An 18,191-nucleotide genomic window follows, 5' to 3' on the forward strand; every position below is an offset into this window, starting at 1 on the left:
ATTTAATTATAGAAAAAGAATGGAGAGAAAACAACCCTGGAGTTCAACTTCTCCTGTATCTATGACACAGTTAATCTAGGACATTACAGACGTATAGAAATTCAGAACAATTGTAAATAATTTCTTTGCTATAATAAAAAGAAAACCATTTTTCTTTAACTGAATTTCTTGGCCTTTGTGGCAGAAATAAGATGACTAACAGTATTGTAGCAGTTTTTCTCCATACAATGTAATCTATGACTCTTTAACAAGGCTACTTCTATGTTCAGTAAGGTTATGTTCAAACATGATTTTATGCATTATGTGTATGCCGCTGATGAGAGCATCCCCTGTTAATATAATATGACTATGCAAATGTGTACTTCAGATGAATTAAAGGCATAAAAATTATACATTGGAAAAATACATTTTTAGGGCTCTATTTATTTTAGGCATTGAAGTTGGAAACAGTCTTTTGTAAGAGCACAGACAAAAACTGTTAGGGTTGGAAAGAGCAAATGATCTGAGTATATATTTGCTGTGGGTTGCATTCCTTTTTTACAAAAGGTGCCTGGGCAACACATTTTATGCTGGACATGATGCCATTTGTACATGGATTCAATACAGTTGTGGATGATTCTGTTGTCAAATTAGATTTAATGCATCATTTTTCTCTGGTGATTTTCTGTCCTTGATAAATAAAGGATTCTACATTGCATACATGATCCGTAAAGATAGCTTTTCAATGTTTTAACTAATGTCAAAATTATTGAAGCAAGATTTGGTAACATTTTTTCACGGCCACTTTGAAAAGCAAGAGTTTTAAAGAAAACAAAAAGAAATAATAAACATTGGTGATTTGTAAAGTTCTTGCTTATTTTCAAATTTGGGATAGAAGGAGAACAGAATCTAGTTACTCACTGGGATAAGGAATTAGAAAGGCCCATTTCATCAATGCTGATATTTCAAATAGAAAGGGTAACATAATTCCATTTGTAGAACTCCTCTTGTTATTCATTTTCATATATTATTTCTGTGAATGCTTATGTACCTTCCTTCCTTTCACTTGTCTGCTGGAAAACTCCTCTTAGGCATGTGGATGTGTACTTTAACTTTAGAGGCATCAGCATCCATCCCCTGTCCCCAACCCAGGACCATGCCAGTGAGACATGAAGACACAGGTGCTCTCCTTGCACAGTTACTGTAAACCCTACAAAAAGGAAGGAAAGCACCTCACCTCATACATAGCAACAGCACACTAGCTGGTAGCAGCCACACTAGAACATCCCTGCTACTATTGTCTTAGTGACTCACCTTTTACATCAATTACTCAGATGCGCTATGCGCATTACTGTCTCTGACTTTTCCATGTCTCAGTCTGTTAGAACTCTAAACAATGTATAAGACCCAGTGCAAATATCATTAGATATTACCTAGTAACCTGTGCTAGATGTTACTATATATTTTTTAATATTTCTATTGCTTTTTCTCATGTTTGCCAAACACTGTATCATATGACTATTCATTAATGCATTTTATTTTTAGTACCTGTAGAATCCTTGAGCAGAGGTCAATATTTTATAGATCTCTATATAATCTCACAATTTAAAGCTCTCCTTGTAATAGGAATTCAATAAATGTTTATTAGCCATTAAATTGATAAATTTGTGAAACTCCTAGACTAATACATGATCTATATAACAAACAATGTTTAATGTTCTATGCCACAATTGCATTTTAATCATTTCTTTTACTCAGAACATATTATAAAAACTATTCAATGGTACCACTGAGAATATGTCATGAAACCTATTCAATAGAAACAAAAGACATTGGGATTAAGATTTAGGAATTTTAGCCCCGGCTGGTGTAGCTCAGTGGATTGAGAGCCACCCTGCAAATCAAAGGGTCACCTGTTGGATTACCACTCAGGGCACATGCCTGGGCTGCGGGCCAGGTCCCCTGTAGGGGGCACATGAAGCAACCACCCACTGATGTTTCTCTCCCTCTCTTCCTCCCTTCCTCTCTCTCTAAAAATAAATAAATAAAATCTTTTAAAAAATTGCGTAAGAAATATTTAGGAATTTTAGGATCTATTTATAATTAGATATTCATTATTTATAAACAATTTTCTGTGTATGTTGCATATATCTGCAATAGTTGGGGGAATATTTTTTATATCAAACATTATTTGCTTTGTGATAGCCTGGTTCATCCAGAAATTTATGTTGTAACAATCTCTAGGCAAACGTACCTCTCACAATGATGTTGGTAGACTTTTTTGCAGGGTTTCCTACATTGTTATTGGCAATGCAGCTGTAAGTACCAGCATCTTCTGAGGTGATGGCAGGTATGGTCAAAGTTCCTCCATTCAAAACAGTCTTTTCAGGCAGAATCCCAAAGGACCTGACCCAGGTGAGAGATGGTACAGGCTCTCCTCCTGTCGTAACACACACTAATGTTATGGCCTCTCCAGGATTTACAACTATAGGGTCATCCACCAAGAGTTTAATTGACGGAGATGCTAAAAGACATAAACAGAAGAACATGCACCTATTTAGATCTACTACAACTAGAATTCAACAGTATGCTTTATTTATTCAAACAATTAAAATGAAATATTGTTCTCTTTTGTCAAAAATTTTACTGTATTTATCAAATTAAAACCAGGTATAATGGTTATCTATTTTAATTATGTGATAAACTTGAAGAATTATACTAAAAATCTTAAGCATGGAGAGGAGAACTAAAATTTATGTATTCCTGGAGTATTTTTCCAAATTAGAATGAGGGATAAAGTTTTAAAACAGAAATTCTTTTCTTTTTTAATCCTGACAGTGACCATTTGTTTTTGTCATTTCAGGTAGAAATGTTGTAGCTGTTTACTCCTTATATTTTCATGGCAAAGATGATCAATTATGTAATTGTTGGATCATTCTGAAGTGAAATGATACATATGTTCTTATAACCTAAATAACAATGAATAAGAGATAGAGGCATAGATCATTCCAGTCTTTTACCAAGAAGTAGGCCTATATTTTGATCCTGAAAGGAAAACAAAACCATCTAATTCTAAGACAGTAGTCATACTTCATCTCCAACTTCTCTGTTCACAGTGGTGTAGCCAGTCAGTTCTCATAACTACTGCTTTAAAATTTCAAAACAACAAAATATGAGACCTCAAACATAGCCACCAAACTATGTCTGTGACTGCTCTCATGTTTGAGTTATAATAATCTCCCAAGTGAAAAGAAGTTATTTGCAATCTTTCAGATTTAAAAATACAAGAATAGATATCCATTCAATAGAATATGTTGTGTTACAGACTTTTCCTCAAACACTCAAAATAGAAACTGAAAACTGTGTTAACATACAGTATTTTTTTTCCTGTTTACATGGCAATGGCAGCCCATGTAACACATCCTTAAATAAAACCAGAAGGGTGGGTTATACTAGTGTTTGAGTTCACACATTCAGACATATTTCACGTCAAAGAGAAAACTGTATTGTATGAAATCTATCTATATCAGAAACATTTAAGGCATCTGATTGTGTTGTGCATTTTTTTCCTTCTTATAAGATATTAGCATCAGCTTAGAGTCACAGAGTGTTTTTCTGAGAATAAAAGGTAAACTCCCTTTATGGTTCAATATTATCTGCTTTGTTTAGAAGAACAAAAAGCCAGAAGAGAGCAAGGAAAAATTTTCATATTACTTCTATGGTTCTGTGGGGCAAGGTATGAGATGGCTGAATGATGTTTTTAAAAATCCTTTTTGTATATTGATCCTTCTAATATTGTTATAAGTAATATGGAAGTTTACAAAGTGTCTTAATAGTCTGTTTGAAGTATTCACTTTAAATTATGATTATTTTTTATTAAAAACCTGTCAGGAAATTTACATAGTGAAAATAATATGCAAAGACACTGCAGTTTGGTAGGAAAAAATACTACCTCAAAGAATTATTTTATGTTATGCAACTGATAGAAGATATTACTAATTAAGTATATTGAAATTAGATATTATAAATAATTATTTATATATCATGAAAAAGTAAATCCCTGTAGCCCAATTTGATGTGAATGTGTCTCTTACAAAGGTACTTAGTTAAAATATAATTGTAGAGACTTCCAGTCAAGATGGAGACATAGGCAGACATGCTTTGCCTCCTTCACAACCATAAGACCATATTACATGGTCTTATTACAACTAACCATAATATGTAAAACCATATTACAACTAACTTCAAAACTAAAATCACCCAGAACTGCCAGAAAATCAAACCATATGGAAGTCTGACAACAAAAGATTTACAGAAGGTATATTCATCCAGATGGATAAGAAGGGTGGAGCCGAGGAGCCAGAGCAAAGAGGACAAGGTGTGGTAGTGGCAAGGCTGTGGTGACAGGGTGGCAGCAGGGGTGGCTGGAAAAATGAGTAGTCCCACATTACGGATACCTGGGGAGTAAGCTCCAGGGAAGACTGTGCAGCCCAGGGTTCCAGTGCCAGGAAATTACAGTCTCATAACTCCTGGCTTTAAAAACCAGTGGGGGTTGGGGCAGGGGGAAAAACTGTGGGTCTCTAAGGAGAGTTGCTTTAAAAGGCCTGCAGGGTCCTAGAATGTACACAAACTCACCCACTCTGGGAACCACCACCAGGGCAACAGCTAGAGGGGTTTCAGTTGCATAAGTGACTGGAAGAGAGACAATGACAGAACAAGCCTCCAGCTGTCAGATAGTAGCATTGCTCTCTTGCAGACCCCTCCCCCACATACAAAGCCACAAATTACTGAAGCAGTCTGCCCTACCCCTGTGAATACTTAAGGCTCCACCCCATACAACATAACAGGTGTGCCAAGACAGAGAGACAAAACAACTCTACCTAATACACAGAAACAAACATAGGGAGGCTGCCAAATTGAGGAGACAAAGAAATATGGCTCAAATGAAAGACAACAAAACCCCAATAAAACATTTAAGTGAAACAGAGATAGACAAAGAAATATGGCTCAAATGAAAGACAACAAAACCCCAATAAAACATTTAAGTGAAACAGAGATAGCCAACCTATCAGATGCAGAGTTTAAAACAGTGGTGATAAGGATGATTAGAGACCTCACTGAGTATGACAAAAGCATAAGAAAAGAAAGGAAGGTTACACTGAATGAAATAAAGAAAAATCCACAGGGAACCAACAGTGAAGAGAACGAAGCTGGAGTTCAAACAAATGAATTGGAACATAAGGAATAAATAAACAGGCAACCAAACAGAATGAAGAAACAAGAAATCAAAAAAAAAAAAAAAAACTCAGAAAACCAAAAAACCCAAAATGAGGAGAGAATAAGACTCTGGAGCATCTCCAAACATGCCAACATCTGAATTATAGGGATGCCAGAAGGAGGAAAGAAAAAGCAAGAAAATGAAAACTTATTAAAAAAAAAAGAGAGAAAATTTCCCTGATTTGGTGAGGAAAATAGACATAATGGTCCGGGAAGCACAGAGAGTTCCAAATAAGTTGGACCAAAAGAGGACCATATCAAGACACATTGGAATTAAATTGTCGAAGGTTAAAGATAAAGAAACAATCTTAATTCTTACAATCCATGACCATGGTATATGCTTCCATTTATTCATGTCTTCCTTAATTTTCTTCTTCAGTGTTGTGTAGTTTTCTGAGTACAGGTATTTTACCTCCTTGTTAAGGTTTATTCCTAGGTACTTTATTTTTCTTGTTGCTATACCAAATGAGATTTCTTTTCCTGATTTTTGATTCTAATATTCATTGTTAGTGCACAAAAATACTTTCAATTTCTGAATTGAAAAGTATTTTTTCATTTCACCCACTGTTTTGCCAAATTCACTAATTAGGTTGAGTAGTTTTTTGGGTGGAGTCTACAGTGTTTTCTGTGTACATTATTATGTCATCTGCAAACAGTGACAGTTTTACTTCCTCCTTTCCAATTTGAGTGCCATTTATTTCTTTTTATTTTCTGATTTCTGTGGCTAGGACTTCCAATACTATGGTGAATACAAGTGGTGAAAGCGGACACCCTTGTCTTGTTCCTGATCTTAGTGTGATTTTAGTTTTTGCCCATTGCGTATGATGTTGGCTGTAGGTTTCTCGAATATGGCCTTTGCTATGTTGAGGCATGCTCCCTCTACTCCCACTATGCTGAGTGTTTTTATCATAAATGGGTGCTGTACCTTATCAAAAGCTTTTTCTGTGTCTACTGATAGGATCATGTGATTTACGTCTTTCCTTTTGCGTATGTAATGTATTACATTTACTGATTTGCAAATATTGTACCATCCTTGCATCCCTGAAATGAATTCCCTGTGATCATGGTGGATGATCTTTTTAATGTTGCTTGATGCAATTTGCCAATATTTTGTTGAGAATTTTAGTGTATATGTTCATCAGAGATATTGGCCTGTAGTTTTCCTTCTTTGTTGTCTTTATCTGGTTTTGGGTTTAGTGATAAAAAGAGTTTGGGAGTCTTCCCTCTTGTCCATACTACCCAAAGCAATTTATAGATTCAATGCAATCCCTATTAAAATACTAATGACATATTTCACAGATACAGAACAAACATTTCAAAAATTTATATGGAACCATAAGTGACCCTAAATAGCCACAGCAATAGCCAAACAAAGTTGGAGAGATCACTATACCCAATATCAAACTATACTACAAGGCTACTGTAATCAAAGCAGTCTGATACTGGCCTAAGAACACATAGACCAATGGAACAGAACAGATAGCCCAGAAATAAACCCATGTCTCAATGGTCAATTAATATTTAACAAAGGGTGCAGAAGCATAAAATGGAATAAAATTGCCTCTTCAACAAATGGTGTTGGGAGAGTTGGACAGCTACACACAAAAAATTAAAACTCAGCCAACAACTTATACCATACAAAAAAATAAATGCAAGGTGGATAAAAGACTTAAATATATATTGCAACTCCATAAAAGACCTAGAGGAGAACATAGACATGAAAATCTCAGATATTCCATGTAGCGATATTTTCACCTATGTCCCCTGGAACAAGGGACATAAAGGAAAGAATAAACAAATGGAACTACATCAAAATAAGAAGCTTCTGCACAGTTAAAGAAAATATCAGCAAAATGAAAAGGGAACCAATCGTATGGGAAAATATATTTGCCAATGACACCTTGGACAATGGTTCGATCTCTAAAATATATAAAGAATTCACATGACTTCACTCCAGGAGGACAAACAATCCAATTAAAACTTGGGCAATGGACCTTAACAGACACTTCTCCAAGAAGGACATACACAGGGCCCAGAGACATATGAAAAGATATCTCTAGTCATCAGATAGATGCAAATTAAATCCACAATGAGATACTTCTTCATACCAGTCAGAATGACCATCATAAACAAATCAACAAACAAGTGCTGGCGAGACTGTGGAGAAAAGGGAACCCTAGTGCACTGTTGGTGGGATTGCAGACTGATGCAGCCACTGTGGAAAACAGTTTGAAATTTCTTCAGAAAACTAAAAATTAAACTGCCTTTTGACCCTGCAATTCCACTGCTGGGATTATACCCTAAGAATACTGAAATACCAATTCAAAAGACCTTATGCACCCCAATGTTCATAGCAGCACAATTTACAATAGCTAAGTGTTGGAAGCAACCTAAGTGCCCATCAGTAGATGATTGGATCAAAAAATTATGGTACATATACACAATGGAATACTACACAGCAGAAAGAAAAAAGGAGCTCGACCCTTCATGATAGCATGGATGGATCTGGAGAGCATTATGCTAAGTGTAATAAGCCAGGCAGTAGAAGGGAAATACCATATGATTTCAACTATTAGTGGAGCCTAATCAACAGAACAAACAATCAAGCAAAATATAACCAGAGACATGGAAATAAAGAACAAACTGACAGTAACCAGAGGAGAGGGAAGATGGGATAACTAGGGGGGAAAGGAGGAGAGTAATCAAGGAATATGTATAAAGGATGCATAGACAAAGCCAGAAGGGGATAGGATTCAGGGTGGGCGGTGGGATGGGAGAGGCAGGGGGAGTGATGAGAGGAAAATGTATTAAAACTGTACTTGAACAACAATAAAATTTGTTTTAAAAGAGAGAATCTTAAAAGCAGCAAGAGAAAAACAGGGAGTTACCTACAAAGAAGTTCCCATAAAACAATGAGAAGATAGCTCAAAAGTAACTGCTGGCAAGAAGGGACTGGCAAGAAGTATTCAAAGTGATGAAAAGCAAGGACCTACAACCAAGATTACTCTATCCAGCAAAGCTATCATTTAGAATGGAAGGGCAGATAAAGTGCTTCTCAGACAAGGTAAAGCTAAAGGAATTCATCATCACCAAGACCTTATGATATGAAATGTTAAAGGGACTTATTTAAGAAAAAGATCAAAACTATGAATATTAAAATGACAACAAACTCACAACTATCAACAACTGAATCTAAAAGACAAAAAAACTAAGTAAGCAAATAGAACAGGAACAGAATCATAAGTATGGAGATCATCTGGAGGGTTATCAGCTGGGATGGGGGGATGAGGAGAATGAGGGGAAAGGTACAGGAATTAAGAAGAATAATTGATAGGTACAAAATAGACAGAGGGATGTTAAGAACAGTATAGGAAATGGAGAAGCCAAAGAACTTAAACACACGACCATGGACATGAACTAAGCTGGGAATTGCTGGAGGAAAGTTTGGTACCAAGCGGAGAGGGGAAAAGGGGAAAAATTGGGACAACTTTAATACTGTAAAGCAGTATTACACTAAAATGAGCTTAAAAATAAAGTGGATTAAATGGTAAAATAATTAAATAAATAAAACAATTTTAGAGAGTCCAATATTTATATCACATTAACAAGTTGCATTTATTTTACATCATATTTTAGTAAAATTCAAACTGACAAGGCCTAAGGGCTATTCATACTGTATGTTTGGCCTATGGAAACACACAATGGTGACATTAAGTTAACAAATACTTGAGCCTAAAATTGACTTGTATAAGAAATTGTTTTTCTCTTAGATAATATTTTTTAAAAATTTCAAGAGAATTTCGGAGCTCAAAACAATATATATACATATATATTGTTTTCTCTACAAAAAAGGTTTCCCTATAATACATATATATACATATATATTGTTTTCTCTATAAAAAAGGTTTCTCTATAATACATTGCAGAACCATATTCACAATCTTATTAATAACTCATTTTTCCCCAAATATGACTTAAAAACAGTGTTGCCCAGCTTAGTTTTATTGAAGATGGTATTCATTTTCTCTAATTATCACTAATTTTAAAAGTAGCCCAAGCAGACCACAAACAATGGCTAAGGAATTCAAGATTTTAATAATATTTATATATATTTTAGTGTCAAACTTTTCTAGCTTTAAATCTTGAAAAGATTAACGGTAAATTTTTGTCATTTTTGTATTAATGTCTAACTTTTGATTCTATAAATATCAGCTGTTTCTAAACTATGAGGGTTGGCATAAGAACCTTAGGAACATCAGAATTCATCAAGCTCAAGTGTACGCCATGCCCTAGGCAAAATATTAAAGTAGGAAAAACATTAAAAATATTTTTTCTATTACTAAAAATATTTTAAAGAAAAGATTTCTTATTAGAAGGATTCTTTGCTAATTTGGGGATATACTAAAGAGTAATTTAAAACATTTAGAGCTAGTTACTTCCTTCTTATAAGCTTCCACAGCCCCCCATGTTTTCCCTTTCAAGTCACATTGTATAACATTAGCCTGCCACCACTCTTGCTCTCAGCCAGAAGCCCAGTGCCATGATTTCATTCTCTGAAGCATGGGGTAAAGGTTGAATGATAAGTGACATCTGGGTTCAGATCTTGACTGTGCTAATAACTTCCTGGATTTGGGTAAATTCTTTCACTCTTAAAAGTCTCAGTTTCCCATTATTAATATGGAGGAAAATAATTGTTAAGTATTTTATAACACTGAGATCATATAACACTGAGTGTCTAGTACAAAATATGCACTTAAAATATTTTCTTTTGTCATTATTTTTATTACCACCCTCATAACCTGGTCCAGTGTTTGGCATATAATGGATGCTTAATCAATATTAGTAAGGGAAATCAATAAATCAGCAAATAAATATCTGACTGGTATAAAAAATTCAGCCACTATTAGATGCAGTTATTCTATTTTACTCTGATATATGTGGCATGGATAGTTTAAGATCATTTTGAATTTTGCAGGTCCTATGAAATATATAAAATATATTTTAAATACACCCACATACTTTGAAGAAACATAATTAAACATTTATTAATTTTGTTTTATATTTTTATTCATAAGTTAAAACTTATTTTTGTTTTTTTTTTCAAAATTCATCATAAAGCCTTTAAAAGCTCATAGGCAAAAGGTATTATCTATATCATCATCTGCTTTCAAGTGCATGCTGGTTTCAGTTTCCTTAAACTATCCAACCTCTCTGGGTCCGTGCATCATAATCTTCTTCAGCTTCCTCTTCCCATGTATGTATGTAGGAAATGAAGAAAGATAAATCTCATTGTACTAAACAATTGAGTAGCTGAGTGTTCTGTAAGTGTCTAATGTATGTACTGGTCAAATAATCCCACTGCTCTGCAAGTATTAAACATGTAAGACCTGGTAATGGTCATCACTTCCCTTATTACTATGAAAAAAGTGTATTGTTCTAGAACATGTTGCAGGATCTATACATCTACTCATTCTTCACAGTGACATGGGAGAGAGAGATTACTATTTTAAGCTCATTTTTAAGAAAGAAATACACTAAACATGAAAGTTGAAAGAGGACAAGAAAAATAATGAATGACAGCAGTGATTTTTATTTGGGATATTCATCAAACCAAGTAAAAAGTAGCAAAAGGTGAAATATGTAAACACAAGGAATCCTTCAAATTAAGTAAAACACCACCTAGTACTTTAAATATTTATAGTTATTGATAAAACGTGGCTCAAATCACATAATAATAATCCCAAGTAAATCTTTTTTTATCATAGTACACACACACTGCTTATACCTGTCAGTCAGAATTTCAGACTGATATTTAACCCAGTACTTGATGATGGAAGGCACGGGTCTTTATAGAAGTAGTCTTTCTTGTTTATCACTACAACATTTTAGCATGTTCCATGTGCTTGTTGATGGGAATACAGTAGATGGTCGATAGATTAGATAGATAGGTCCTGGGAGGAATGGGATGAAATAAAATGGCTGAAAGAGAGAGAAAGAGGAGGAAGAGGAGGTAGAAGAGAAGAAGGAAAAGAAGGGAAAGGAAAAGAGGGAAAAGAAAGGAAAGGCCTCTTGTTTTTATTTTCCAAAACCCTAAACCGAATAACTACAATATGGAAAATGTATTTTAGGAAATATCTCTGAGAAATGGAATTCTTATTTCCTTTCCTGTGGGTGGGTGAATTTTCTTGGGCTGAGCAACAGATACTTCAGTGGGAACAAGAAAGAGATAGAACTGACCTCTTGTTTTCCACACCAAATCCCAAACATTTGGATCCCTTGTTTGAGATCACTGAGTGTGACTGGCTAGACATACAAGGACATAGTGAGTCTAACAGGAAAGGTTCTATATTTGAGAGGAATAACAACCATCACCACAATGGTGGAATGAAAGAAGAGAGACAGGCCAGACTGAATGAGCCAAGATAATAGGAATGAGAGAGGTCTCAGGTGATACATGCCTACCAAAATATTCAGATCCCATATGTGTGACTTTGGTCAAACATATCACCCCTTAGAATTTATTTAAACAAAACTTGGTGGAAATGACAACTCCACATCGAGACAAAATTTCTAAAATTATGGTTGATATAAAATTGAACTTGTATTATAAAGTAATAAGAGAATATACATATCTTCAAATTTGAGTTTGTAGACTAAGATACATGTCCACTACAAATTTTAGTGAGTCAGTTCCTCATAAGGTCCTCTGGATGTGTGAGAGAAAGATTTAGTTTGGGGTTAATTAAGAATAAATTCTGTAGGAATGGTATACTATTTTAGCTGAGATCAATGACTTCCTGGGTGTTCTGTTTTTACTGCTACCTAATATAATGAATTATTTAAGATAAAGATGGTTTAAATAATTGAAATAAGTTCCATGCTAATCATCTTTATATTGTTAGAGACTTTGGCCCTCCGTAGATCTGAGACTTCTCATTTTTAAGTAGGAGTTTACTTTTCCACCCTAGACTCTTGGATTGAATTGATATAAAGCACATACTACTGTACAAAGCTGTCAGTTGCCTTGAGTTAGAGCTATTCAAAGATGTGTTCCTTTGAATAGAAGTAATATGAGAATTAGAAAGTGAGTCATAGAGAAAATCATGAGAAATAAGAAACATGAAAAAAACAGTACTCCAATAAAAATATCCTCAGCTAGAATGATATCTGTCTTAGTTTGAATTTCCCCCCAAAGTAGGTACTGATACAAGTAGCGAATGTGAGTGGTGATTCCAGGAAGTATATTAAAAGATCAGAGAAGAAGGATAGGAAAGGAAGAACAACCAGTAAAGGAGCATCTGTGAATGGATTGTCGCTGTGCAAAACCTGGCCCTATGCTTCTGGGAACCCTTTAAGAGAGTGTTATATAGAACATATCTCAGAACGCTCCTTCTGAAGAGCAAGGAGGCTGGGCAGAGTGTTTATCTACCAACTCTTGTCCCTCATTAGTTGAGGATTGAGGATTATTCTGTTGGTCTTAACTTTCCAGCCTCATGCTTTGACTGAACACATTGCAGTCCAGAGAAAGTCCTCAGACAGAAGGATATTGAATATGGAATCTATAAAAGAAACTACAGCAACCTCCAGAACATGCTAAGAGAAGGTAGGACACCCACAGAGTCTGCTAGGACCTCCTTTCCATGTAAATTTCAATGATTGGTGGTTGGTGACTTGGAGATAATGTGAAAAAGATTAAGAAAGAAGAACAAGGGAGGATTAGTGGTGAGCAGGGGCACCTTTGTCCATTAGGATACATAAAATAAAATTAATATGAGCATGGTATGAATTCAAGGGAGAGGAAAAAAATATATGATTAACTTTCTGCTTCTGTTCCATAGCCTCACATTTGTTAAACTCGAAAATATACAAATCATAACAAACCAAGTCCAGCTTTTGTGTGAAGAGACATGCTTAAGCTGTGCTTATAGATTCAGGAAACAGAGAAAAAGTTTCTCTCAGAAGAACTAATCATTGCCCTGGGATAATATAAAATTAACTAATTTTTCATGAATTTCATTGAAATCCATTTTCAGCACACATTTCAATGAAATACAGGTAGTGGTGAACATTTTACATAATAAAATGAGAAAATATTAGAAGTTTACTTGAAAACTCAAAATAAGCAACTTGTTTCATTGCAGAATTATGAAAACATTTTTATTGACGTATTGATCAATTCTCATGAAGCCCAGGAGTGCTATCATATTGGAAAATTCTCCTTAAAACGATGCTCCAGGAATAGCAGTATTTGAAGTAGTATTTATGAATAGTATCTAATGCAAGAGAGAGAGAGAGATTCCTACAGATGTTGAAGCTAACATGCATTTCTCATTATTTTAATACTCACAGGAAATATATTTCTGGGAATTATTGAGAAGGCAGAGTAAGTGTGTTCCTTTATGGAAAATTACATGAAAGTCTACTGAAAGTGACATTGCTTACAATACCATGGGTTCCAAAATAAAAGACTTCCCTAAAAGAGTTTTGTTTGCTTAGCGCAGTATCTTTTGTCATCATTATTATTAGGAAAGAATATTGTTAAGTATTGCTTTTTCTCCCTAATATAACACATTTCAACATATTCATTCATTCATGCAGTATTTAGTGAACACCTGCTATGTATTAGGTCCTCTGATAGACACTTGGGATATATCAGTGAAAAAAACAGCCAAAGAACCCCTGCACACAGAAGATATATCCTAGCAGGAGGAGAACCAGCCCTCTCCCCATAACCCCCATTGTCTTAGGTTACTTCACATATTTACATCATCTTCTTGTTCTCTGAAGTCATGTGCATTTATGATCTCTGACCTGGATGTTTATGTCATTAGAGCACAATGAGTGAAAAAGTTTGCCAGAAGTTACCTCAATGAAATGAGACTCTACAAAATAGAACAAGTGCCATTTACATTTCAATCTATTCATAGACCAAGATAAATGAAAAAAAATAGAAATGGAACTTTGTTCCAAGTTGAGCAAAAGATAATAAACTCAAAAATTTATTTCAGTCAATAAACTATGCCAATAGTTAGGTTACTAACACTTAATGTCCTGAAAAGTATTGATAAATATTGGAAACATATAATGAAGAACTTTAGCACCATATACATTTCTCTCCCTTGATAAACAGCCCCTTACTGTTTTTTGCCAACAGATAAAATCTTGAAAAAATCTGGTCTCATTCAAATTTACAGGAAATTAAGCATCAATATACTGCTGAAGCAGAATCCCAGAGGGTCATCTGTAATGGAGAGAAAAATCCAAGCTAGGAACTTCCAAGTAAGGAATTGGTTGGCCATGGAATCTTCCTCTTCTTTATAGATGATTTTAGAAATACGTGTCGATATGCAAAGATGTCCTCTTCACAAGATCAGCAGGAGTATGAACTTGCTATTCCTGCTGACTGGAATTCTCTTCCAATGCTTATGCACCTGGTAAAACCTAGTAGTTGAACACTTTTCCATGGTCAAATGTCAATATTAATTCTTCACCAAATTCCTAGTTTTATGTCCGAGCCAAATGAGTTGCTCCCTCTTTATAAGCATAGCAGCTTATAGTACCCACTCCTCGCATTAGAACATTTATCCCTACCCTTCCACTGTGACATATCTAGGAACAGGACATCAGAGTGAAAAGGATAATGGTTTTCAAATGTGTACCAACAGCACCCAGAAATGGTTCTGAAAAAGAATTAGAAGCTCAATAACATCTTAATTGGAAAAAAGAGTGTTGAATTTAAAGATCAGAGAAGAAACATTCCATCTAATGCCTGACAATTCATCATAAACTTAAGAGAAAATAAAAACATTAAAGAATGTGAATATGCCTCAGGATTCCATGAGCCATTCATTGAAAAATAGTAGTTATCACAACTTGACAAAAGTTTCATTGTTCAACCCATCTAAACTTAAGTATGCTTTATATTACTAACAAGGTGATGGCAAAGAATTTCTCTACTGGCATTTATTATACCACTCATATAAAAGCAATATAACATATTATTTACACTTCTTTGCATTTAATTCTTTGTTTAGTTATAACATGTACATTACTATTCATAAATCATGTAATTAAGACAAATTATGTCTCTGAAACCAAAATAAAGAGTCTTTGTTATAAGAGAACTAGTATGTATATTATTCAATATGGACTTTAAAATCAGTCAATATTTAAGGCTCTTCTGTGTGATATCATGCAGCGGCAGAACAGATAAAGACATCAGCTCTAAGACCATCTGCTGTTGATCTTGCAGCTATACTTCTTAAAGCCTCACCAGAGTGGCAAAGCAAATAACACAATAATTCTGCTCTGGCAACCACAGCTGCTGAAATGGAGGCAGCTGGTATCTCTACTGCCAGTGTTACAACACAGAGAGATTCATAGAAAAAGGTACTTTCTTGTTGATTACTCTCTTACTGGTTTGATAGAGACTTTTTTTATTATATATCCTGGGGACACTGTATAATATTTTGACACCTTTTATGATTCTGTAATTTCATTTTACAGTAACTTTGACTAAGGTTGCTTCATAGCTAATGTTAACAAGTAATGGTGAGCATATTTAACTTGGCGGGGCCTCTGTTTGCTCCTCTAAACATCAAGGGAATTCTGCCTAGGTAACTTCTAAAAGACCACCTAGACCAATTTATACCTTCAGTGGGAAAATACCTGGGCATGTAGCCTCCTAATCTGATGACACAGATTGCTCAGGTTACTCCAGTGTCTAAACTGATTCCAAGACATAGCAAAGATTAAACAAATCACATCAGGAGTTTAATTAACCAGGTCTTTGATAGCAACAAAATAAACTGAGTGCAAGCAGAGAATATATCTATGTTTCATTGTAGGAAAAAATTAATTCATGTATTGATTAAGTTATGACTGTGTATCCGGCACTGTTATAGGTATTGGAGATAATAGAGTGAAATAGACAAAAATCCTACCCTTGAGGTGTTTGCAATTAGATGGAGACAATTATAGTTCTTAATATGTGCCAGGCACTCTTCAGAAAGCTTTACATATATTGACTTATTTAATTGTATGAGGTAGATATTATTATTACCTATTTACCTTATTACTAATCTGAAAAACTATTTTGATAACTTGCCAAAGATCACATTGGTAGAGAATAGTAAAACTGGGCTTCTAATCTAGGCAGCCTGGGTTAGGATGGATAAAACGCATTGCATATAAACTACAAAGTGAAAATAAAGTTGATTTTCCCAAGTTCTAATTGAATTCTTGATGATCTTTATGTCATAGGGAGAGTTGGTGTTACCTCTCTACGAGAGCAAGGGGATAGATAACTTTACCATCCACTACTATATTATATAAATCTGGGAAGGGCAAGAAAAACAAAAAACAAACAAACAAACAAACAAAGAAAACATGGCTGGTTCTTCAGATTCTTAAACAATTATACCATTCAGAATAGAAGGTAACATGAACTTGTGAACCACCTAAGTAATAATTAAAAAGCCTAAATTCTGAAGTGTCTTTGGAAGAGGCTCTTAGATCATTGCTCAGGGTATGTTTACTCCTAACCTACATAGTTGTCCCTTGGTTTGTGCACAGATTAGTCCCAAGATCCCAACAGATACCTAAATCCAGAAGTCCACAAGTCCCTTATATAAAATGGTATGGTATTTTCATGTAACCTATGCACATTCTCCTGTATACTTTAGGTCATCTCTAGATTACTTATAATAATCGATATAATGTAAATATTCTATAAATATTTGTTTTATCATATTCTTTAAAGCATAATAACAAGAAAAAAGTCTGATTATGTTCAAACTGATGCAACAATCATAGACCTAGCTACACAGTACATGTCAACAAGAATGTAACATTAAAAAAAATAATTTTAATACATAATTGATTAAATATGTGGATACAGAAGCCATATTTTATGTAACTATAATGGGCTCAGTTATTTAAATTTTCAGATTTCAAGAGTTAAGGAGTTGGAATTTAAACATGAAAAGTCTTCTTTCGATGGGGTAGTTAATAATCTACCAGGAAGGAAGAATAAGATAAACTAGTATATTATCACATGGACTACTAGTTAAGTGTGGCCTCAAAGATAAACTATTAACCAAGCCTCCATCTGTTTCAACTGTCATCCCCAAAATGTCAGATTAGGTAAGTACAATTTTAAAAAGCAAGAAAAGAAATAATGCGTTTATATATTTATTTTAGGTATTATTAATGAAAAGATAGAAAAAGAGAGGGAGGGAGGGAGAAATTACTTGCTGATGCTTCTAAAGTATGCTATAAAATACTACTACTGCTACTATGTTAAGGATAAAAGTGGTCATATTTTGCTGAATGCAATTCTGGACTAAAGGTCAGATAAAAGATATCAAAGCATGCAAATTGTATATACATTCATACTTAACACCCTTGAACATTATGATGGTTATTTACTTTGAATTCTAGAAGTAGTTTTATAAAATAGAATAAAAAACATCTTTCTAGATTACCTGAGTTGGGTTACAGCCCAGATAAGTCCAGTGTCATGAATACCTCCACTCTTACAAAGTACCTGTTTCCAACAACATGGCTGGGATTGCTGCTCTTGCCTTCAAAAGATGTGTGTGGATTAGATGTTAGAATGAGGAGTCTAATTCTAGGACATGAGAGTGCCTCAATGAATAGAATCCTGCCTTGAGCAACATGAGAAATGTATAGCTTGTGTTTTATAAAGGGTTAAATGTGTTCTGGGGAGATTTTCTCCTTTTAAGTACTTTTAACCATTATGTGTTTATTGATATTCCTTCCCTATGGTTAATTAAATAAAAAAGAAAAAGGCAGAAAAAGAATTAGAACATAATTTGGTAAAAAATAAATACGCCAAAGCACAGGGCCTTGATTCCAAGTTTTCTGTGCAGTTAACAATTTGTTGGACTGAATTACAAAGTCCTAAAATTGTG

General features: G+C 34.5%; 1 protein-coding gene across 1 annotated transcript in view; it reads right to left on the reverse strand.

Moving 5' to 3' along the window:
• MDGA2 (MAM domain containing glycosylphosphatidylinositol anchor 2) overlaps positions 1–18,191 on the reverse strand; it is an 873,596-nt gene that overhangs the window by 283,008 nt on the left and 572,397 nt on the right. Inside the window, exon 6 of the mRNA XM_054592473.1 lies at positions 2,234–2,503. Coding sequence (XP_054448448.1) covers positions 2,234–2,503 — 270 coding nt within the window. The remainder of the gene's footprint in view (positions 1–2,233; positions 2,504–18,191) is intronic.

Source organism: Pteronotus mesoamericanus, unplaced genomic scaffold (assembly GCF_021234165.1).
Source record: "Pteronotus mesoamericanus isolate MK-2021 breed Mesoamerican mustached bat unplaced genomic scaffold, CSHL_Meso_final contig_100, whole genome shotgun sequence".
Classification (NCBI taxonomy): Eukaryota; Metazoa; Chordata; class Mammalia; order Chiroptera; family Mormoopidae; genus Pteronotus; species Pteronotus mesoamericanus.